This window comes from Hippopotamus amphibius, chromosome 3 (assembly GCF_030028045.1).
Source record: "Hippopotamus amphibius kiboko isolate mHipAmp2 chromosome 3, mHipAmp2.hap2, whole genome shotgun sequence".
Classification (NCBI taxonomy): domain Eukaryota; kingdom Metazoa; phylum Chordata; class Mammalia; order Artiodactyla; family Hippopotamidae; genus Hippopotamus; species Hippopotamus amphibius.
In genome coordinates this window covers 165,784,182-165,809,535 of record NC_080188.1, presented here as the reverse complement: position 1 = coordinate 165,809,535, position 25,354 = coordinate 165,784,182, and the positions used below count along the sequence as shown (strand labels likewise).

At 34.4% G+C, this 25,354-nt stretch overlaps 1 protein-coding gene across 6 annotated transcripts in view; it reads left to right on the top strand.

Annotated features, from left to right (window-relative positions):
• SWT1 (SWT1 RNA endoribonuclease homolog) overlaps window positions 1-25,354 on the top strand; it is a 110,066-nt gene that overhangs the window by 23,133 nt on the left and 61,579 nt on the right. For all 6 annotated transcript variants that reach the window (XR_009052776.1, XR_009052775.1, XM_057728720.1 and 3 more), the window contains exons 10-14: window positions 2,165-2,258; window positions 16,034-16,179; window positions 17,804-17,967; window positions 19,183-19,321; window positions 23,348-23,496. Coding sequence is in view for 4 of the 6 variants with exons in the window: in XM_057728720.1 (XP_057584703.1) it covers window positions 2,165-2,258; window positions 16,034-16,179; window positions 17,804-17,967; window positions 19,183-19,321; window positions 23,348-23,496 (692 nt within the window). In the remaining 2 variants the exon portion in view is untranslated. The remainder of the gene's footprint in view (window positions 1-2,164; window positions 2,259-16,033; window positions 16,180-17,803; window positions 17,968-19,182; window positions 19,322-23,347; window positions 23,497-25,354) is intronic.

The window sequence follows — 25,354 nt, the reverse complement described above, 5'->3', positions numbered from 1 at the left end:
TGTTTTGTAGATGGCCATCTTCTTCCTCTTCTTCACACTGTCTTCTCTCTCTCCTAGTGTCTGTCTCCAAATTTCCCCTTTTTAATAAGAATATCAGTCCTATTAGATTAGGACTGTCACTAATGGACTCACTTTAACTTGCAAAAAGAACAAAAAACAAAAATAGGATTTAAAGGAATATGATGTATAATCTGAAATTTCTTAGATTATGCATATATACTTATAGATGGTGAATATTGGTTATATTGAGCTGATGAAATTATGAGTTAATTTTCTTAATATTATCTGAATTTTCAAGATTTTCTATAATTATTTTATTTTTATAATTAGGTAAAAATAATTAAAGGCAAAAAGTGAAGTTATCTGACACCTCCCACACAAGACATTTGTTCCATCATTTTTATATTTTATTTTATTATATTTTTGTTGAATCATTTATTTGCCAAATATTTATACCAGACTTCTAAGTGTTGAGGCTGCAGCAGTGAATGAGACATACAAGGCCTACTGTTGAGAAGCTTTAATTCTACTAAATGTTAAAAGTCGTATTAACTATAATTTATACAGAATTTATTTTGGTGTTGAATATGAGTAGAGGTCATTGCTGTTGAAGTGCCATTTAAGCTGAGTTCCAAGTAATAAACATATACTCTTAAGGAACACTTGATATAACCATAAATTGGGCCAAGTGTTTCATGTAAATTTTCTCATTTAATCATCCTAGTTAAGCAGTTTGTCCATTATTACATGTCCAGTATGTGGGAAAGCAGGGATTCAAACCCCAAGTATTTCATGAATATTCTTGTAGTTTTAGGTGTGTCTTCCAGGCCCATGTATCCTAGAAAAAGTAACAGAACAGGTAATCTTGAACTTTTGATACCTTTAGACCAGTGTGCTCTACCCTTTAAACATCCTTTTGTTGGTCAAGTTGAGTTGCTAAAGTTAACCAGTGATTTTTGAGCTGCCCATTTTGCATTGTTGTGGTATTTACTCTGTGAGCTGAAAGAAAGAAAATTGGTTGCTGTAATATATGTCTGTCTGGCTTGCTGGTTGCCTAATTAAAGGAACTGAATCACATCTTCCTAAGGCTTATGCTGTGAGATGAGTTGAGTTCTGTCTAGACTTCACCTTGAGATTGTGAGACCCCGCAAAGAGCTTGTCTTTTGAATGTCAAATTACGTAGCATAGGGCCCTGGTGCAGGTTAGACCCTATATAAATAATTATTGCATGCATGAATGAATTTTCTAATTTGAAAGTTTAGAGGACTAAGTAATATAGGCTAAAAGTTGAAGGGGAAAAAAGTTATAGTCTGGGAACAAAGTTGAGGCTCACTGGCCAGTACATCTTGAATTTCAATGTATAAGAGACTCACCAAGGGCTTAAATCAATCTTTGGGTCCAGGCTCCAAACATTCTTATCCAGAAATGGGTCTGGATGAGTATCCCAGGGAGTTCTGAGGCAGGTAGTGTAAGGACTTATAAGAATTGCTGTCTTTGGTCCTGTTTCTACACATTACATTATTCTCACACACACACGCACTCAAAAACCAAACTTACTACGTGCTTTAAGGGTTGGAGAATGCCAGAGGACACTGTCAGACACATTAACATTCGTTAGAAATTACTCTTTGTATTCTCTGCCTAGCCCCTATATTGCCTTCTCCTGTACATCTCTCTCTAAATGTTATTGCTTAGAGGTTAAGAAAAAGCAGACGCATGAAAGTGGTTCTGTTGCTGGCACAACAATTTCTCATTATTTTACAGTCCTCTTTTAAGTTGAGATAATTTTAAGCATGATATAATCATATAATTTACTTAAATTAAGTCACTAAGTGACTGAAGTGAGACTTGAATTGACAGCTTTTGGTTTCTAGTATGGCATTTAACTTACTGATGAAATTTTTTCCTTTGGGCTTATTAATATGCATATCCTTTTCCATGTTAGTAGTAAACTAATCAGTTTATTAAACCCACAACTATATGTTGCCTGAATTCTAGATCCAGAATTTTGAAGGCATTGTTTTTGCTGTGTCTTACCTTCCTCTTCTTATTTAAAAAGTTTCCTTCCTCTTGATGATTTGATTTGTAAATATGGAGTAGATTATTCATACAGTTCCCAGATTTTTAGTGTGCTTATTGATTGTCACTTTTGCTAAATTTGCAGATGGATTGAGTGATGAGAACAATGATGATCGTGTATTAAAATGCTGTCTTCAGTACCAAGAATTATTCCCTTGTTCTCTTGTTATTTTGTGCACGTGAGTTTCATGATCATTTTACTCTTTTTTAAAAATAGCAACTTATATTAAAGAATTTTTAAAAATCACAGTGTCCACCATACCAAGGATAAAAAACATGCATAATTTTCTAAATCTGCCAGTAAGTATATTCAATATTCTATCTCACATTCTTCTAATGTGCAAACTATAGAAGAATGAGATTTGAGTCTCATGAAGTTTCAACTTGTTATATGATATTCAGAAAACTTTTGAAAAAGCAGGAGAAAGTCAATATCACAATAAAATAGTTAGAATAAAAATATGATATTTTTGGTCATGAGGCAGGAGGGTTAATTAATTAATTAACTTGTGGGGAAAGGCTAATTTATGTTGCAGTTATATCCTTGATGCCTGTGATAGTGTTAGAGTTGGAATTTTAGATCTACCACTTACCAGCTTTGTGACATTGGAAAGCTGCTTGATGTTTCCTTGTGTAAAATATAGGGAGAATAATATACTTGCCTTTATGAGGTTATTGCGAGTATTTAGTCAGGAAAAAATTTATATATGACTTAGAAGAGTGCCTAGTACATAAAATTATCTCAGTAAGAGTTTTTTCCTCCTTCTTCTTTCCTCATTCCATTCCTCCATTCCCAACTAATGTATTCATAACTTAGTTCTAAGATAAAAGTAACATAATGTTAAGCAAAATTGTATTCATCATGTATGAGAAAAGATTCTAAAGGAACTAAGAACAATTTTAATTTGCAGTTTTAGTCTGAATTGTGTTCACAGCAAAATGGAGTTTTCACAGTTTCATGATAATGTTTAAGTTCTCTGGAATGGAGTGTTTATAGAAATGAATAGCCTGAAGATTTTTCTTGTAAGGGGGCTTGGTCAGTTATCATTTTAGCTGTGTTCAAAGATAATTTTTTTTTTTTTGATATTAAAGGAAATATTAGAGATTTCTATCACTAGTTTCAAATTATTTTTTAATCTAGGACATAATATATCATCTTGGAGTTTGCTGAAGGCTGAGATAGAATTAGTAATACATTAATCATTTTGAACTTGAGATAAACTAAAATTGAGAGATAATTTTTATATAATTGTTATTTTTTTAGTTCAACCTAGAATGAAAATTAAGTTGGTGAGATTTTTATCAATTCTTCATTATTTCTGCAGTCACTGTTTTGGAATTAACAGATGTAACAGTTTTTAGTGAAATGAAAATTTGTAGTCAGACTTTACTTTTAATCCTGACATTGTCATGTTCCAGGTGAGCCTGATTTTTATTTTTATTTTTTCCTATAAAGTGTGATAATCATACTTTATTGCATACTGAGTCACACACACTTAGTGTGAGGATACATTTATATCACTTAAATGGAAGATGATGGTGATAGTTAATATTAGTAATAACAGTGATAGGAGAGCCCTTCTATAAATGCTACCTACTGTACCTCATTCTAAGTGCTTTACTCACGTTCACAATCCCGAGTATGGGTCAGCCACCCCCAGTTAATATCTCCAGCCCACATCTCCTAAACTCTGGACTAGTATATTCATCTGATTATTCGATATCTCTGTTTGGATGTCTCATAGGCATCCCCAAAAATGAACTCCTGATCCTACCTTCTAAACTCTTCTCCATCTGAATAGAAAGTGCCATATTCCACCCATTTGCTAAAGCCAGAAACCTAGGAGTCATTTCTGATTCCTGCCTTTCCTTCATAATCTGTATCCAGTCAAATAGCAGGTCTAGTATGGTCTTCTTTATCTACTCTGACACCATCCTGTCAAGTGATGTTATTTTTCCTTTTCTTTTCTGCTCTAAGACCCAATAAGCTCTCTACTTCCATACTTGCTCTCCTTCATTTATTTTTCAAAAAGTAATAATGGTATTTTTAAGTTTTAAAAAGTTTTGTTATGAAGAATTTAAACAACTTTCAAAGTGAAGAAGAGTTAATAAACTCCTAAGTACTCAGTTACAACAAGATTCTACCATTCTTCTATTACCTAACTTCTACTCCCTGTCCTCCTATGTGATTATTTTTATACAGTTGTTTTTATTTTGAGGAAAAATGTATAATATAAAAATGCCCAAATCTTAACTATACAGCGTTGACAGTGGATACCCTGGGGTAGCCCACATCCCTCTTGATACATAGAATACTTCCATTACCCCTGAAAATAATCTCATGCCTCTTTTGTGCTCTTTTCCTAACTAGTTTCTTAAGGCGGAAACTTAGATCACTTATTTGAGATTGCTGTAATCTCCCTTTAAACACTGCTTTAGCTGCATTCCACAAATTTTGATAATGTTGTAGTTTTATTTTCATTCAATTTAATATATTTTATAATATTCAGCAATTCCCTGGCTGTCCAGTGGTTAGGACTCAGCACTTTCACTGCTGGGGCCTGGGTTCTATCTCTGGTTGGGGAACTAAGATACTGCAAGCCATGTGGCTTGGCAAAAAAAAAAAATAGAAACAAAAACTTCATAATTTCCCTTATGAAAAATAAATAAATACTTTATAATATCCCTTATGATTTCCTTTTTGACCCATAGGTTATTTACATATTTGTTGCAATTAATTCCAGGTATTTTCAAATTTTCCAGTTATCTTTCGTTATTGATTTGTATTTTAATTATGTTATGACTTGAGAACATAATTTATATGATTTCTTTTCTTTTAAATTTGTTAAACTTTGTTTTATGGCCAAGAATAAGGTCTACCTTGGTGAATATTTTATGTGCACTAAAGAAGAATGTATTCTGCTCTTGCAGGTAGAGTATTCCATAAACTTCAAATAGATCAAATTTGTTGATAGTATTGTTTGTGTTTTCTGTAACCTTACTAATTATCTGTCTGCTTGTTCTATGATTACTGAGAGAGGAGTATTGAAATCCCCAACTGTAATTGTGGATTTGTTTACTTCTCCTTTCCATTCTCTTTGTTTTACTTCATGTATTATGAAGCTCTGTAGTCAGAGGTATACACATTTAGGATTGTCTTCTTGGAGAATTGACACCTTTCTCATTCTATAATGTCTCTCTTTGTTACTGATAATATTCCTAGTTCTGAAGTTTCCATTATTAATATTACTACTCCGGTTTTGTTTGCTTAGTATTTATATTGTATATCTTTTTCATCCGTTTACTTTTAACCTATCTTTGTCTTTATATTAAAGTATTTTGTGGATAGCATATAGTTGGTACTTTTCTTTCTTGCATTCTGACAATTTCTGTCATTTTAATTGATGTTTCTACTATTCACATTTAATTACTTGGATCAGAATCTATCATTTTGCTAATTATTTTCTATTTGTTCAGCTATTGTTTTCTTCCTTTTCCTTTTTCTTTTTTTTTTTCTTGGATTAATTGTGGTGCCATTTTATCTCCATTATTGACTTTTTACCTTTTTGAAAAAACATGTCAGTGGTAACCTTAGTGGTTTTTTTTGTTTGTTTTGTTTTTAAATTTTATTTATTTATTTATTTATTATTTTCCGGGGGGAACACCAAGTTCAATCATCTGTCTTTATACACATATCCCCGTATTCCCTCCCTCCCTCAACTCCCCCCCCACCCTTCCTCAACTCCCCCCCACCCTCCCCATCCCAATCCTCCAAGGCATCTTCCATCCTCAAGTTGGACTCCCTTTGTTATACAACAACTTCCCACTGGCTATCTCTTTTACAGTTGGTACTATATATATGTCTGTGCTACTCTCTTGCTTCATTTCAGCTTCCCCTTCACCCCCCACCCCCCCCAAACCTCGAGTTCTCCAGTCCATTCTCTGCATCTGCGTCCTTGTTCTTGTCACTGAGTTCATCAGTACCATTTTTAGATTCTGTATATGTGAGTTAGCATACAATATTTGTCTTTCTCTTTCTGACTTACTTCACTCTGTATGACAGACTTCTAGGTCTATCCACCTCATCACATATAGCTCCATCTCATCCCTTTTTATAGCTGAGTAATATTCCATTGTATATATATGCCACATCTTCTTTATCCATTCATTTGTTGATGGGCATTTCAGTTGCTTCCATGTCCTGGCTGTTGTAAATAGTGCTGCAATAAACATTATGGTACATGTTTCTTTTGGGATTATGGTTTTCTTTGGGTATATGCCCAGTAGTGGGATTACTGGATCATGTGGTAGTTCTATTTGTAGTTTTTTAAGGAACCTCCAAACTGTTTTCCATAGTGGCTGTACCAACTTACATTCCCACCAACAGTGCAGGAGAGGTCCCTTTTCTCCACACCCTCTCCAGCATTTGTTGTTTCCAGATTTTGTGATGATGGCCATTCTGATTGGTGTGAGGTGATACCTCATTGTGGCTTTGACTTGCATTTCTCTGATGATTAGTGATGTTGAGCATCTTTTCATGTGTTTGTTGGCCATCTGTATGTCTTCTTTGGAGAAATGTCTGTTTCAGTCTTCTGCCCATTTGTGGATTGGGTTATTTGCTTTTTTGGTATTAAGCTGCATGAGCTGCTTGTATATTTTGGAGGTTAATCCTTTGTCCGTTGTTTCATAGGCAACTATTTTTTCCCATTCTGAGGGTTGCCTTCTAGTCTTGTTTATGGTTTCTTTCGCTGTGCAAAAGCTTTTAAGTTTCATGAGGTCCCATTTGTTTATTCTTGATTTTCTTTCCATGATTCTAGGAGGTGGGTCAAAAAGGATCTTGCTTTGATGGATGTCATAGAGGGTTCTGCCTATGTTTTCCTCTAGGAGTTTTATAGTGTCTGGTCTTCCATTTAGGTCTTTAATCCATTTGGAGTGTATTTTTGTGTATGGTGTTAGAAAGTGTTCTAATTTCATTCTTTTACATATTGCTGTCCAATTTTCCCAGCACCACTTATTGAAGAGGCTGTCTTTTTTCCATTGTATATTTGTGCCTCCTTTGTCAAAGATAAGGTGCCCATATGTGTTTGGGCTTACTTCTGAGTTCTCTATTCTATTCCATTGATCTTCCCTTCTATTTTTGTGCCAGTACCATACTGTCTTGATCACTATGGCCTTGTAGTGTAGTTTGAAGTCAGGAAGCCTGATTCCACCAACTCCATTTTTCCTTCTCAAGATTGCTTTGGCTATTCGGGGTCTTTTGCGTTTCCATACAAATCGTAAGATTTCTTGCTCTAGTTCTGTGAAAAATGCCATTGGTAATTTGATCGGGATTGCATTGAATCTGTAAATTGCTTTGGGTAGTACAGTCATTTTCACGATGTTGATTCTTCCAATCCAGGAACATGGTATATCCCTCCATCTGTTTGTGTCATCTTTGATTTCTTTCATCAATGTCTTAAAGTTTTCTGCATACAGATCTTTTGCCTCCTTAGGCAGGTTTAGTCCTAGGTATTTGATTCTTTTGGTTGCAATGGTGAATGGGAGAGTTTCCTTAATTTCTCTTTCTGCTCTTCCATTGTTAGTGTATAGGAATGCAAGAGATTTCTGTGCATTTATTTTGTATCCTGCTATTTTATTAAACTCATCAATTAGTGCTAGCAGTTTTCTGGTAGAGTCTTTAGGGTTTTCTATATATAATATCATGTCACCTGCAAAGAGTGACAATTTTACTTCTTCTTTTCCAATTTGGATTCCTTTGATTTCTTTTTCTTCTCTGATTGCTGTGGCTAAAACTTCCAAAACTATGTTGAATAATAATGGTGAGAGTGGACACCCTTGTCTTGTTCCTGTTCTTAGAGGGAATGCTTTCAGTTTTTCCCCATTGAGAACAATGTTGGCTTTTGGTTTCTCATATATGGCTTTTATTATGTTGAGGTAATTTCCTTCTATGCCCATTTTCTGGGGAGCTTTTATCATAAATGGATGTTGAACTTTGTCAGAAGCTTTTTCTGCATCTATTGAGATCATATGGTTTTTATCCTTCAATTTGTTGATATGATGTATCATGTTGATTGATTTGCATATATTGAAGAATCCTTGCATCCCAGGGATAAACCCCAGTTGATCATGGTGTATGATTTTTTTAATGTGCTGTTGGAGTCTGTTAGCTAGTATTTTGTTGAGGATTTTTGCATCTATATTCATCAGTGATATTGGTCTGTAGTTTTCTTTTTTTGTGACATCTTTGCCTGGTTTTGGTATCAGGGTGATGGTGGCCTCGTAGAATGAGTTTGGGAGTGTTCTGCCTTCTGCAATATTTTGGAAGAGTTTGAGAAGGATAGGTGTTAGCTCTTCTTGAAATGTTTGATAGAATTCGCCTGTGAATCCATCTGGTCCTGGGCTTTTGTGTGTTGGGAGATTTTTAATCACTGCCTCAATTTCTGTACTTGTGATTGGTCTGTTCATATGTTCTATTTCTTCCTGGTTCAGTCTTGGAAGATTGTATTTTTCTAAGAATGTATCCATTTCTTCCAGGTTATCAAATTGATTGGCATATAGTCACTTGTAATAGTCTCTCATGATCTTTTGTATTTCTGAGGTGTCAGTTGTTACTTCTCCTTTTTCATTTCTAATTCTGTTGATTTGCATCTTCTCCCTTTTTTTCTTGATGAGCGTGGCTAATGGTTTATGAATTTTGTTAATCTTCTCAAAGAACCAGTTTTTTGTTTTATTAATTTTTGCTATTGCTTCCTTCCTTTCTTTTTCATTTATTTTTGCTCTGATCTTTATGATTTCTTTCCCTCTGCTCGCTTTGGGGTTTCTTTGTTCTTCTTTTTCTAATTGTTTTCGGTGTAAGGTTAGGTTGTTTATTTGATAATTTTCTTGTTTCTTAAGGTAGGACTGTATTGCTATCAACATCCCTCTTAGAACTGCTTTTGCTGCATCCCATAGGTTTTGGGTTGTTGTGTTTTCATTGTCGTTTGTTTCTAGATAGTTTTTGACTTCCTCTTTGATTTCTTTAGTGATTCCTTGGTTGTTTAAGAGTGAATTGTTTAGCCTCCATGTGTTTGTATTTTTTGCAGTTTTTTTCCTGTAATTGATATCTAGTCTCATGGCGTTGTGGTCTGAGAAGATGCTTGATATGATTTCAATTTTCTTGAATTTGCTGAGGTTTGATTTGTGACCCAAGATGTGATCTATCCTGGAAAATGTTGCATGTGCACTTGAGAAGAAAGTGTAGTCTGTCATTTTTGGATGGAATGTCCTATAAATATCAATTGAGTTGAGATGGTCTAATGTGTCATTTAAAGCTTGTGTGTCTTTATTTATTTTCTGTTTGGATGATCTGTCCATTGATGTAAGTGGGGTGTTCAAGTCTCCCACTATTATTGTGTTCCTGTCGATGTCCCCTTTTATAGCTGTTAGCATTTGCCTTATGTATTGAGATGCTCCTATGTTGGGGGCATAGATATTTACCATTGTGATATGTTCTTCTTGAATGGATCCTTTGATCATTATGTAGTGTCCTTCCTTGTCTCTTTTAATAGTCTTTACTTTAAAGTCTAATTTATCTGATATGAGTATTGCTACTCCAGCTTTCTTTTGACTTCCATTTGCATGGAATATCTTTTTCCATCCCTTTACTTTCAGTCTATATGTATCCCTTGGTCTGAAGTGGGTTTCTTGTAGGCAGCATATAGAAGGGTCTTGTTTTTGTATCCATTCAGCCAGTCTGTGTCTTTTGGTTGGAGCATTTAATCCATTTACATTTAAGGTGATTATTGACATGTGTGTTCCAATTACCATTTTCTGAATTGTTTTGGGTTTGTATTTGTAGCTGTTTTCCTTTTCTTGTGTTTCCTACTTAGAGAAGTTCCTTTAGCACTTATTGTAAGGCTGGTTTGGTGGTGCTGAATTCTCTTAACTTTTGCTTGTCTGGAAAGCTTTTGATTTCTCCTTCAAATCTGAATGAGATTCTTGCTGGGTAGCGTATTCTTGGCTGTAGGTTTCTCTCTTTCAGGACTTTCAGTATATCCTGCCATTCCCTTCTGGCCTGCAGAGTTTCTGTAGAAAGGTCAGCTGTTATCCTTGTGGGTTTTCCCTTATATGTTGTTTGTTGCTTTTCTCTTGCTGCTTTTAATATTTACTTTGTGTTTAATTGTGGTTAGTTCGATTAATATGTGTCTTGGTGTATTTCTCCTTGGGTTTATTCTGTATGGGACTCTCTGTGCTTCTTGGACGTGGTTCATTATTTCCTTTCCCATGTTGGGGAAGTTTTCCACTATAAGCTCTTCAAATATTTTCTCAGACCCTTTCTTTTTTTCTTCTTCTTCTGGGATGCCTATGATTCGAATGTTGGTACGCTTAATGTTATCACTGAGGTCTCTGAGTCTGTCTTCTATTCTTTGTATTCTTTTTCCTGCTCTGTGGCATTTATTTCCCCCATTCTATTTTCCAAGTCACTTATTCGTTCTTCTGCCTCAGTCATTCTGCTGGTTATAGCATCTAGAGTATTTTTAATTTCAGTTATTTTGTTATCCATTGCTGTTTGTTTTTCTGAGTTCTTATGAACTGTTTCTTGTACTTTCTCTATTTTGTTATCAAGATTTTGTATCATTTTTACTATCATTACTCTAAATTCTTTTTCAGGCATTTTTCCTATTTCCTCCTCATTTATTTGGTCTTGTGGGTTTTTTTCCTGCTCCTTTGCCTGCATGGTGTTTCTGTGTTTCCTCATGGTTGTCCAAACTTTTGGGGTTGCTTGTCCTGGCGATAGAGGTGTTTATAGAAGACTGTTCAAGCCTCAGACTAATGTCCAAGTGTTGGATTAAACAAATACTAAGTCTAGGAAACACATACACATATAAGACACACAGTTACTGAATCCATTAGTACATAAGGCTCTGGAAAGACCTGACAGAACCCCAGTGTGCTATCAGATATTCAAAGAGAAACCCAACAGAAATTGACAACTGAAACAGAACAAATCAGAGACAAACGCAAAAGCAAAGAAACAAACAACACCTTACACATACAAACACTAATCCAGGGAGATTTTGTAAGTTAGGATCAAATATAGAAAAGAGCCAGAGTACCACCAGAGAGAATGGAGATTCTCAGAATGTAATTAGACAACTGTACTAAGAACTAAGATAAAGACAAAAACCTAATATTAAATACCAAGATGGTGCGTCATCTGGAGAATAGAGCAAGGAGTCTGAGCAGAATGATAGTGTTGCTTATGTTAAGATAAAATAAACTTAAAATGGCTGGAAGACAGGGGAACAGAATAGCATAGTGTGTTTGGAAATATGCAAATAAAAAGAAAGGAATAGAAATGTATAAAAGATAGGGATGAACAGAAAGTATGAGAGATATATTGTCCATAATACCAAAAACTTAGCTAGAAATAGAAGTATATAAAAAGGCAAAAAAATAAAAATAGAATAAAAAATATTGTTAAAAAAATTATGTTATAAAACTTGTAGATCCCTTAGCACTAAGATTGTAATTAATAAAGGAAAAAAAAAAAAAAAAGGAAAAAAAAATCCAGAACTGATCCCAGAATGGACCAGTTCAATAGGATTGATACTAATATTTCTGTTTCCTTAGAGTCTCAGCTGTAAGTGTCCTTCTACTCGCCTTGGGTTTTTTTGCATTATTCTGTGGCCCACAGAGCTTCCTTTATTGTTCATCTGTAAGCGTCGGTGTGTGGAGAGGGAGAGGGTACAATAGTGGCTCCTTTCCCTGGGAGTGAGTGAGCAGTGGCGCACTGCTGTTTCAGTCGGGCTTGGAGGTGCCTGTTGCAGAGGGTCACCAGTGGCTCAGGTGTAAACAGAAAGTCTCAGAGTTGGGCCTCTCTCGGGTTTTTTTTTTTTTTCTTCTTGGCAGCCTCCCTGCTGCCAGCATTCCAGGGGGTTTTAATCTAGCCCCGCCCGAGTGCCTGAGGGTACTTGTTATCCCTGAGCACCTTAGGTGGCCCACAGGGCGTCTCTCCACTGCCTGTTGCAGAGGCAGGAAAGAGAGAGAGAGAGAGGCGGCTACTCCCCCCAGCCCGTGAGCCTGCAGCGTCCAGCCGCCGTCATGGCCGGGCAGCTCTCAGGGACGGGCACTCCTGGCCATGGACCTCTTCCCTCCTGTCCTCTCGGTCCATCACCTTACTGGCAACAATGTTTCTCACCCTGAACCGGCTCTCCAGTTCCCACGCTCCCGCTCCTGGACCCTCCGTTCAGCTGTGGATTGACGTCTCAGTCCGGGAACGCTGAGCTGCTGTGCGGACCCTCCGTGTTTCTCACTCCCTCCTGTCTGCCTCAGCTCTGCTGCTTCACCCTCTTTGAGCCGTCGTAGATGCCTCCCTACCGGTTATGTGGGGATCCTTGCGGTCCTTTCTGGTGTCCGAGGAGGTCTGCTGGTGTTCAGCTGGTTCTCTGTGGGAATTATTGCGTCCTTCGGTGCATTCCCAATGCATCTGTGGGGAGGGATGCATTCCACGTCCCTCTACTTCGCTGCCATCTTTTTCTCCTCTTCCTACCTTAGTGTTTATAATATATATCTTTATTTGATCAAAGTCTACCTTTAAATAATACTATATTGCTTCATGTGTAGTGTAAGGATTTTAATATGCTTCGAATTTCTCCCCCCATCCTTTTTTGCTATCGTTGTATATATATTTTGATTTTACAGAAACAATAAATACAGTACTTTGCTAATATTTTTGCTTTAGCCATTTACCATTTAAAGCAATTAAAAATAAAGTGAATATTTTAATCTTGCATTCCATTTTTAGCACTATTTCTCTTTTTGGATCCAAGTTTCTGTCTGGTGTCAGATTTCTGGTCATGTTCCTTTTGTCTAAACAACTTTCTTTTACATGTTAAGTCTGTTGGCAGTGAATTTTCTGGTTTTGTCTGTTAGTGTGTTTATTTCCTATTTATTTTTGAAAGATATTTTTACTGGATATACAATTCTGGTTTAATTTTTTTTTCTTTTTCTTCTGATATTTTAAAAATGTCACTCCATTTTCTTCTAGCTTGTTTGGTTTCTGATGAGAAGTCTGCTGTAAATGTTGTCTTTTTCCTCTGTGTGTAATATCTTTTTTTTTTCCTTTCTCATTGCTTTCAAGATTTTTTCTTTGTCTTTTGTTTTTTTAGCAGTTTGTTTTAGCAGTCTTTAGCAGTTATGCCCAGGTGTTTGTGTGTATGTGTTTGTGGTAGAGGAGAGGAAATTATCCTGCTTGATGTTCTCTGAGCTACTTGGATCTATGATTCAATGTTCATTTTCAGTTTTGGAAAATTCTCAGCCAATTATTTCTGCAAATATTTCTTCTGCTCCATTCCCTCTTTTCTCCTGGTGTTAAGAATTACGTTGTAGTAGTCAGAGTCCAAGATGACTCCAGTGATCCCTGCCTCTTAGTGTTTTGTTTTGTTTAGGCTGCGCCTCATGGTGAGATCTTAGTTCCCTGACCAGGGATCAAACACAGGTCCCCTGCAGTGGAAGCACAGAGTCCTAATCACTGAACTACCAGGAGATTCCCTGTGCTTCTTAGTATTAATGCCCTTGTGTAGTCCTCTCCTGTGTTGTACCAGGGTTGGTTGTCTATGTGACAGAGAGCATGCGGTAGAAGTGATTTTATGTCATTTCTAAGATTAGGTTATAAAAGACTGGGGAATTCCTTCTTGGGCCCTTTCTTGTTTCTTCCTCTCCCTTGGATCACTTGTTCTGGGGAAGCAAGTTCCAAGCTGTGAGTAGCCCTATGGAGGGGCCCACATGGTGAGAAACTGAAGCCCCAGAAAAAAACCAAGGAAGGGCTAAGCCCTGCCAATAGCCACATGAATGAGCACCAATTAAATCTTGAGATGATTGCAGCCCTAGGCAATAACATGCCTAGAGAGACCCTGAGCCAGAACCACCCAGTCAAGCTACTTTCAGGTCCCTGACTCTTAGCAACTGTGTGAGATAATGTTTTTTTTCAAGCTACTAAGTTTTGGGGATAAATTGTTACACAGCAATAGACAACTAATACATGCACATTTATTGGACCATTTGATATTGTGCAACCATTCTTATTTATTTTTAACCTTTTATTCTCTTTTTGTTTCAGTTTAGATAATTTCTTTTGACCTGTCTTAATGTTTGTTGTTTTTTTCCTTGCCTGTGTTGAGTCTTCTGAGGAGCCTGCTGAAGGCATTCTTCATCTCCATCTGGTTTTACATGCTATTCACCGTTTCCATTAGAGCCTTTGACAGATTAATCAAAATTAGTTAAAATTTTTTATCAGATGGCTTCAACATCTGCCATGGCTGAGTCTCGTTCTGTTGATTGCTTTGTCTCTTGGCAGTATGTTGCTTTTTTTTCTGGGCAGAATTTATGTGCAGATTTTGGGACTCACCTTCTCTGTGATTTCCTTCCTTCTTCAGGTTCCCCCTTAACTTTCTATATGCTCTGGCCAGTCCTGAACATTGCCTTCTGACATTTCAAGCCACAAAGGCTGTGACTTTCTGTCCTAAGGCATTGATGAATTAGGGAATGCCCTCAGGCAGAAAGATAGAAACTTGTAGCTCTTACTAGTGCAATGTCTTTGTCTTTTTTTAAATATTTATTTGTTTATTTGGCAACATTGGGTCTTAGTTGAGGCATGCAGTTTCTTCGTTCCAGCATGTGGGATCTTTTGTTGCAGCCTGCTGACTTCTTTAGTTGTGGTGTGCAGGCTCCAGAGCTTGTGGGCTCAATAGTTGCAGCACATGGGCTCTCTAGTTGTGGCACACAGGCTGTAGAGCATGCGGGCTCAGTAGTTGCCAGTGCATGGACTTAGTTGCCCTGCAGCATGTGAAATCTTAGTTCCCCAACCAGGGATCAAACCCGTGCCCCCTGCACTGGAAGGTGAATTCTTAACCACTGGACCACCAGGGAAGTCCCAGTGTCTGTGTCTTGAATGTAGATTTCCCTCCACCTTCTGCCTACATTTTATTGCTCTCTAGTGCCTTCAGATAAGTTTTTTTCGTGGTTGTCTTTTTTTGTTGTTTTTTGTCCAGATTTTCTAATTCTTTTTGTGGGAAGGTTGGTCTGACCAGGCTACTCTGCCATTAATAAAAGCTGGAAGCCTACTAGTTGCAAGAACAACAGTTTGGTAAACACAGATCTGATCATATCATTTCCTCATTGAAGCCCTTAAATCTCTTTCCATTTATTATTGTTCTTGCCTTTCTCTGTAGCAACATAACCTGGTCTCATCTACTGTGCTCTAATCATACTGGCTTCTTTCAGCAGATAGCAAAATTCACATCATTTGTCTTATGCTAACTCTAAGCAAATTTGTAGTTGCTTACCCTATGTAAATTATTTATCTTATTGTGGCTCTCTATGTTTATTTCTCTTGGGATGATCATACTCTTATGTTCACATCCATCTCCCACTTACTGGGTATAACTTTGGACAAGTTACTTAATCTTTTTACACCTCAGTTAGTTTCCGTCCTTCCTTCCTCCCTTCCCCTGACTCCTCCCCCCGCCACTGCCTTGTGACTTCTGGGATCTTAGTTCCCCGACCAGGGATTGAACCCAGGACCTCAGCAGTGAAAGTGCAGAGTCCTAACCACTTGGACTGCCAGGGAATTCCCATACACCTCAGTTTCTTATATGGGAAATGGGGATAAAAATTAGTACCACTCCTACCTAAGAGGTTTGTTGTGAGAATTAAATGGATTGCTATATATATATATAAAGGGCTTAGAACAGTGCCTTGTACCAGGAAAACTAATAATTATTATTCTCAAAAGCTCAGATGATATGACTCTAGTCTATGTTAATTTATTTTTCTTCTGTATTAAAAAATTGTTATCCTTTGTTAATATATATGCTGAGAATCACCAACCTCTGATTAGATTCCATGTGTTTTTAGTTGCCATGTGATTTATCTTATAAAAAATAAAATTTTTTTCCTCCTAACCCAACCTTAGGGATGATAGAAATTTAAGAAATAAAGGCCTAATAAGTGGTGTGAAGTCACTCAGTAAAGAAGAATTGAGTGCAGAGTTATTAAACTTATCTCAGAACACGGATGTATGTCATCAGCCTTGTATATCTAAACAACAATTGAAAGCAGGTAGTGTTCTTACTACAAATAATTAGAAATATTTTATGTACTAAGAATATTGATAATAGTTGGAATTAATCGTAAATTTTTATTTTGTACATTTAAAATAACATTGGAGTATTTTCTGGCACATAAATGGTAGAAATGAATGAATATTACAATGGTAATCCAAGAGAAAACATAACATTATTACCTTCTACATATACTTTTACAAATTAATTTGAATTTTTGTCTGTATACTCACATACATTTTTATATATTTATAATCAATGTGTGCATCCTATTTTTATACCTCAACTCGGAGGTATAAATTAATAGTAGCTATAGGCAATATTCATTTGAGGTAGAGATACATTTTTAGTTTATTTTTAAAATTAGTTCCATTTTCATAACCTTCCATTAATACAGTAAAAACTCAGTAAAAGAGAAACTTGAAGGACTCTAGTAGTAGTGCTTTTAAAAATTTAAGTGAATACTAGGAAAGCTAAAGGCAATACTGTTGTTTTATCTTTTTTCTACCAGAATCTGTTCTATGGCTTGATATTTGTTGAAATGTTATATTAAATCTTACATAATTTAAAAATACATCCCACCATTTCCCTCTGTGGGGAAAATAATTATTGAAGTCTCTAATAGCATATGTATATGCTTCATATATTCATATATCACATGCTACTTGTTTGATCTTTTTAGTAATAAAATTTCTTTTATAATATTCAAAATGGCATTTATAGGGAGTAACAGAATATTCTAGTTTATGGTTTTTGGAGAGCAACATGCTTTTGGTTTGCCCCTTATATTACTGTCCTTTGAAATCCTTGGTTTGTATTTGTAGAGATAAGCCCCTTAATATTTTGAATTTTGCCGTAAAGAAGCTGCAGTTGTTTGCACGTATCAGAATAGTAATTATAATGAAATAATATTAATTAAAATAATCAAAACTCGTTTTAGAAGAGGAGGGCATAAAGATAGTTAAGTCAGATTTTATTTTTGTTATTTTTTTTTTCTATTTTAAGTCAGAGATTTTATTCTTTTCAAAACTATTTATTTATGTGAGTTGCAATTGGAAGAATATATTACTTTTGGAAGAAAACACATTTTGATCCATAGTTCTTGTTTTCTGTTATAAATAGATGCATAGCATTATTTTACTTTTTACTTTTTTTGAAAATAATATAATTTAAATTTTGGTTAAAATATCACATATTTCTGAAATTTCTATTTTAGTAAAAACATTTTGTTGCCTTTTCTCAAAAAAATAAAGGATTTGCTAATGTAATGTATTTTTGTTGACTTTAAAACAACTACAAACGGATAAATGTTTCTAAGTACGGTTTTATTTTTATTTTTAAATTTATTTATTTATTTATTTTTGGCCATGCCACGTGGCTTGTGGGAGTTCCCCAACCAGGAATTGAACCCAGGCCCCAGCAAGTGAAAGCCTGGAGTCCTAACCACTAGGCAACCAGGGAGCTCCCATGAATATTTTTTTAAAAAGTATTCATTTGTTTTCTAGGATCAAATACTAATTATATCCATTAAATGTTTATTATTTATGGCCAAATACTAATTGTATATGTAAAATATTTACTGTTAGTGTCTTAAATAAAGCCTGTAACTGTTTGTTTTAAAGAAACAACAGCTTTGGAGGAGAGCTATGAGGAAGAATCTACAAACTCTGGACTACCCATTCTACTTGAAAGCATCATATCTGATCTTGAAAAATCTCTTGGAACAGCTTTATCTTCAATATTAGAAACAGAAATGAAAATTGCTTTTGGAAACCTTTGGATGGAGGTGATTATTTCAACTCTTAGTTGAAAATTTCCTTTTTATTGCTAAAGATTTATTACCTTTGCTGAATATTTATTACAAGAAATTTTACTTGTATAAAAAATGTGTAGGCTTTATTGTAATAATCTACATCACATTATATTTTTTTCTTGAATTTTTTGGAATAACTCTTTGAAAGCTAAGTGATGGACATTTCCTAAAGATTAGGACTATATTTTATCATTCATTTTTTTCAGTGGACAAATATTTATTGTGTGTCTACTGTGTGTCAGATACATTGCCTCCATGGAGCTTGAATTGAATTCAGAAAACCTCTCATTTTTAGTTTATTTGATTCAAAATGCCTAGTATAGGGAATTACCTTAGCAATGTGTATTCAGAAAAAGAAGGTAAGTTTTGGCTTATGTCATATAAATATGAGAATCAGAGTATAAATTTGATATTAATAAAATATTCTGAGTTTTTTTTTAGATTTACGTCTTTTCTGCAATCAGTAAAACACCACATTTGGCAATAGTGGCCTTTTTAGTTTAATGTCTGTTTGCTGTTTGCATTTATCATTAGGAGAAACTTTATTCCCCATCAATTCTATCTCTTTCAGATATTCAGTGAAATCCTAACATTTGCCAATGTGGCTTGGTTATATTATCAAGTGTTCAACCAAGATGATGAATGATCAGATTCTTTTAGGTTGACATAAATTAGATTTCATAATAGAGTCTAGGAAAGTCATTGCATATGAATGATTCAAAAAAGAATGTGCTGACATCTTGCAGTACTAAATGATCAATCTTCTTTGTAAACATGTTTTTACAAGAGTGTAGCAAGTGTCAATTATAGTTGACAATTTTTTTCTATATAGATTTTTTTCTCTAAGTTTTATGAAATAATTATATTGATTTCCCTATAGAAATGACCATGTTGAAAAGTAGATTGACAACTTTTGCTCATTAGAACTATGCTTCTTCTGATTAGAACTATGTTTTCTTTTTGCACACATAGTTTCTGAAGCTATAAGGATTAATTCTAATACGAATTTTACAAAAGCAGTTTGCAATGGAATTGGCATTTTAAGATTGTGATTGGCGTTTAATAAAACATCTTTTAGTTTAAAAAGATTCAACTATGTTTTGCCTAGAAATATATGTAGGAATTCCTAAATAGGTACTTTTAACTAATAGGAATAATAAATAAATCAATGATGCTGTTTTTTTGTAGATGCTGTACTTGAAACCACCATGGACTCTGATACATTTATTACAGTGCTTTAGAAAACATTGGTTGGCTGTATTTGGATTAGTTATGGAAAAGAACTTGCTTTTAACTGTTGAGAGCCTATATGAAAATCTCTATAAAGGTATGAATCTTTTGTCTTGTCTTTGGAAGTGTTGTATTAAACTCAGACTAATAGATATACTCCATGGAATGTGAAGATGAATTAATAAAAAGTTTGTCAATTAGTTCTTAACCATTTATACTTTTAATTTCTTAGGAAAATTTCTGGCAGCTGGATGAATGGATGCAGTTCATAGAGCTTGTGACTTAATTGTATCATTGTTGATGTTCCTGGATATTGTGAATATATAATTTTTAATAATATTTGAAAACTTTTTAAAGTTTATTTAGGCATGTGAATAGAATTATATGCATTTTTTTCATTTGTCATTCATGTTTAACACACAAACTTTGACCACATTTCACGTACTAATTTAAAAAAGTTTATCAAGAGTTCTATTTAAAATACATGGATAAAAAAACTAAAAAAAAAAATAAAATACATGGATAAGGAATAGGAAACCTTTGGCTTTGGTGCATAGTGAATTTTAGAACCAAGAAGAGACTAACGTCAACCACTTGGTAGTTTTTAAACTATGTTGCACAGAACCTTCTTGAAGTGTCTCTGGAGTTGCCACAGATTAGAGGTGGAAAGGTTGATGGGGAGCCTAATAATAGTGGCCTCTGGCCCTCTGGGTGCCCAGCTTTAGCCATTCAGCTTTCTTTTGTTTGTTTATAGATAGAGGGTCCATGTAGGATTAAAAATGAAATCGTTTTTCTGCTAAGAAACACAAGATGTGAAAAACACTGATCTAATGTTATTACAACCTGTGCTTTATTGATATGGTTAAGGAAACTAGCCTTGGGAGGGTCAGTGATTTGTCCAAAGTGAAAGGCTTGATTTATCTTGCTATACCTTTAAAAAGTAATGTATAACCATTATTAGGATATTCAGTTGGTTCTTGACTTTTCTTAAACTCCTAACATGAAGTGATCTATTCTGTTGATTATTTTACACGTGCATTGTATCCTGTCTACTTTTAAAAAAATAATTGAGTATATGTGAGTCTTTACATGACCATTTGAGTACAAGAGGGTTTAAGTTAGGCTTAAAGGTACAAGAGCCAGGCAATGAAGAATAAGAAAGATAGTTTTACTATAAAATATGTGCAAACAATTATTGCAGCACTTGAACACAGATTTTGACACTAAGACTCCTGGATACTGAGACAAAACAAAAATACTCTGTGGTGGGTATGCCACTTCTCTCTTTCCCCTGAAGTATAAACTCTTTGAAAGTGATCTTTAAAAATTTCCTCAGGGAATTTGAAGTGCCTAGTCAATACCTTATGACTTAAATATTGTAGATGTTCAATTAATATCTGTTTTTTAAAGTTACTGATTTTTAAAATGAAGACATACTTTCCAGGCATTGATCTTTAACTATAGAAAATATTTATTAGGGGTATTATTATATAAGAAATATCTATATATGAAAGACATATTGGACATGTCTTTAAAGCAGTTTTACAAGATATATAGAACATTGTACATATCTTTTACTAGGGGCATAGTTTAATTGGTTCTATCAAAAAAGAAAGTCCCTAAATCATGTATGATCTTGAACAAGATTTTTAAAAAATGGGATATCTAGTTGCCATCTTCCATTTGTCTGTTTTTGCAGGGCTGGGCAGTATTTTCCTCTTACGTACAGCTTAGAGGTAGTAGTTAGCAGCTCTAACTATTTCTCTCTAATAACAAGGGGAGTAAAGATATGGTGACTGCTCCTTTTGTTAAAACTTATTTTGAGGATTATGTGTGCATAATTTATTGATCCTTGGTCTAGAAGAATCTGTTGCCTAACGTTTACTGACTTGTGAACAAATGTAGTAGAATTATAAAAATGCCTTCTGCTCTAAAATAATTTTGAACTAGAAAAAATCAGTTTATGGTTTTGTTTACAATCTTTTGATAGTATCCTCAGCTGTTGAATTATACGTGTTTAACTTCAAACATACCAAGCATGTATCTTTAGATCAATTTTTTGAAAATTGTGTAGAAAATGAGTAGTAGCTTTTTCTGACTTTGTGATCTGTATTAACTTTAACCTAAATAATAATTGACCTTATATAAGTATTAAATTATTTCAGCTATGTAGATTTCTTTTATGTTGTGTCTAGGTACTGAATTGATCACTGTTATTTATTATATTTTTGCCCATAATCTTAGTAAAGAATTCTTGTAAGACAGAAATCAGATGATTAATTCAAGGATGTAGGCCCTACCAAACATAGACTATACTGGAGAAGGACCCTTAAAAGAAGTTGTGCCCAATTTCTTCTCCTGAGGAAATTTACCTACATTTTGTCTTCTGTAGCATCTCCCATTGCTTCCTTTCCCACAGGAATTTAAACTAGTCATTGATTTTAAAAATAACTAAAGGTGTTTTGTAAGGAGATAGACTGGTTGTTTTCTTGATGAAAAGGAAGCCAGAAGCTTGGCTGTAACGATCACATTAGATTAGAATTTCTGGATATTGTAACTAGTTATGAAAATCTTTTTTTTTTTAATTTTCATTTAAAGTTTCAGTATTGCACAGATACTTGTGCAAGTTATACAAAGAAACTTATTTTTTTTAAACTCATAGTGCCAGTGAAAAACCATGCCAGTGTTTCAGAATGTGACAGAATTTCTGAAGCTGTGACCATTAAAAGAAAACAAAACAAACACATTGTAGCATGGTTATTTTAAATGCCTTTGAAATTTATTATGTAGTATTCTATCTTAATAATAGAATTTTTCTGCTCTGAACTTTGGTGGCATTAGAAAGTTATTTAACTTCATTGTTCATAGCTTTTTGAATCTTTGAAATTATTGTCACCACTTTTCCTAATTGGTTTGAGAATTTAATGTAAGCAATTTTAGTTCCTTGAGAAAAACTGTTGTATCTTTAAATTATTACTTGTAGATTAATTCATTTTGCTAATTTACAGGCGAGAAAAATTCTACTAGCTTCTTACCCATAGCTCACTCTTACCCAAATTGTTTATTTTTCGCTGAGGCTATATTGTGTCCAGAGAGAACACATTTTTCAATAAATTTAGTATTACATTTCATGTAATGGAATTTGAAGCTAAATTTCTACATGATAACTGAGTTGATTATGAAAGGTACTGCATATAATTTAAGTGCTTACCACCAAAATGTGACTCTGTAATGTCTCAACAGTAACCTGTGTACAACCTCAGTTTTAAAACTCTGTAGTTTAACTCATATATGTTTGGTGATTATCTCTTTTCTGAAAAGTATAATGTTCTTTCATTTTACTTCTACCTTTTTTTAAAATTAACGTATAGTTGATTTACAGTGTTGTGTTAGTTTCTGGTATACAGCAAAGTGATTCAGTTATACATATGTATGCATATTCTTTTTCATATTCTTTTCCGTCATGGTTTATTAAAAGGTATTGAATATAGTTCCCTGTGCTATACAGTAGGACCTTGTTGTCTATTTTATATATAGTAGGTTGTACATTTTACTTTTTCTTTGAAGTCGACCTTGTTGAGGGAAATTCTGGAATCTGAATACAGGCTCAGTATCTAGGACCCCCAAAGATAGCAAAATTCTCGATGCTCTAGTCCCTTGTATAAAATGGTATAGTATTTGTGTATAACCTATACACATACGCCTGTCTATATTGTCATCTCTAGGTTACTTATAATACCTAGTACAGTGTAAATGCTATGTAAATAGGTGCCAGTGCACAGAAAATTCAGATTTTGCTTTTTAGAACTTTATGGAAATTTTTCCCCCCAAATATTTCAATCCACGATTGATTGAATCTATAGATGTGGAACGGGTGGATATGGAGGGTCAGCCTGTACAGAATACCAGAATCGACTCCCAGAACTTTGTCTAAAACTCATTGTTGCTTTTTACACCAGAGAGATCAATTAGGAGTGGTCTATAGGTATAAATGTGTACATTTCTTTTTTTTTTTAATGTGTACATTTCTTAAATTTAATAATTATTAGATTGGTTTTCCAAAAACATTTTTGTATTGTGTACTCATTCTTATAATTTTTCCTTCTTAATTTTCTGTTACCAGCTAACAAAGCAGTGGATTTTACAACAGTGAAATTCCTGCTTCAGGATTCTAAAAGTTTGCTACATGCTTTCAGTACAAGGTCAAATTATGATGGTATTCTTCCACAGGCCTTTGCTCAAGTAAACAAACTACTCCAAACATTTACAGAGGTAAGATACCTTTGGAATGCCACTTAGGTAATCACATGTGTTCTAAAAACGTGTTCAGCAGACAACAATAGGTAACAGACTTTAACTTTTTCTAACATACTAAAAGCATTAGGTAAATATTAAGTGAAGTGAATGGAGAGTGAGTGAGCCTTATTACAAGTTATGAAACATACATCCTCTTGTGGAAGCAGTGTCACAGCAGTTGTTGGGATTTTATATTATTTCATTTATGAATAGAAGAAAGCTATGCATTGTTGCTGACTACTCATTTTTCAGTGCTCCTGACCAGTGGATCACAACATGCATCAAAATACTTTGGAAATGTTTTTAAACATGCAGATGCCAAACCCCTCAAACCTTACTGAACAAAATTTCTGGCAGTGGTGCCCAGTTGTGTTTTTGTTCTTGCTTCTTGTTTTATTTTGAAATAACTTCAAACTTACAAAAAAATTGCAAGAGTAATGTAAAGAATTCTCATATATATCCTTTACCCCGATTTCCCAATGTTAACATTCTGTCACATTTGCTTTATTGTTTTCCATATCTACTTACCTGTCTACTTATCTATCCAAAATATTTTTTCTGAACTGTTTAAGAGTATGTTGCAGATATCATTCTCCTTTATTCCTAAATATTTCTGTTTATATGTGCTAAGAATATCTTATGTAACTAGTATAATTAATCAGAAAATTAATATTGACATAATTATCTAACCTGCAGACCGTATTCAAACTTTGCCAGTTGACCTACCAGTTTTTTAACAGGTCTCCTCATATGATTCTTATGCAGTCTGCCTAGCACTGATGCCTTTTTGCCCCTTTAAAATAATTATGGGAGTTTTGTCCCTGGTAATACATATTTCTACAGTCTTCTTCTAACTTTAAATCTAGAAAATCCTGAATGGTTTATATGCCCGAAACAGCTCAAAAAAACTCAGCATCACAGTTACTAGATAAGATATTAATGATACTTTCATCTAATATATATATCATATTCTTTTTTTCTTTGAGCTATTGAATTAGCTGAGTTTTTCTCAATGATTTTTTTCTGGTAACATGTCCTACTACCTATGAAGTAATGAAAGGATTAGATGATGATAAACTTAGTCATAGTTGGTGAGGGAAGAACTTACTTGCTTAAGAGAGTATCTCATGGAGTAAAAGAAGCATCTTTTTACTAATAGAAAATATATGATAATTCTTGAGGAAAGAATTGATTTGAGGGGTGAATGATTTTTTGGTTTAAGACGACCAAAGCATTGGTAGTTATATTTTTCTATGGCAAGTGTGACTTTTAGAACCTTTAGTAGGGAAGAATGGACCCAGGAATTTAGAAGTCGCAGCTTGTGTGTGTACTTGAATTGTGTAGGGAAAAATACATTATCCTTTCCTCTCACAGAACTGAGCCCTAAACCCCATCTTTAGTGAAACAAACATGGTGAAGAAGATAAAAAGTTCAGGATACTCATAGGCTTAGCAGTCTTTGAATTAAAATTTTTGAGAATAAAAAAAATTAGGATTGATTGAAATAAAAATGTTAATGAATATCAAGATTCTTTCATCAGTTGGAAACCTGGAAATTCGGAGTTACCATGAAAATGTGATGTGAACATTTAGTGTGGTTTATCATATAATGGTATGCTTTTTACATATTGCCCATTTTTAAAAACATTGAATTGTTATTTAGTAAGTTATTTTTCTTGGACTCTGATCTTCCAGTTGTCACATTAGCAAGAGATTCAAGAAAGCAAGTGGCAAAGAATCTAGTATCCTCATTAGTGCTTTTCCCTCAACACTTGGCATTAGTCTGATTGCTTGAAACAACCTGTGTTGTTTCCACAATTAGAGCTCTCAAGTGT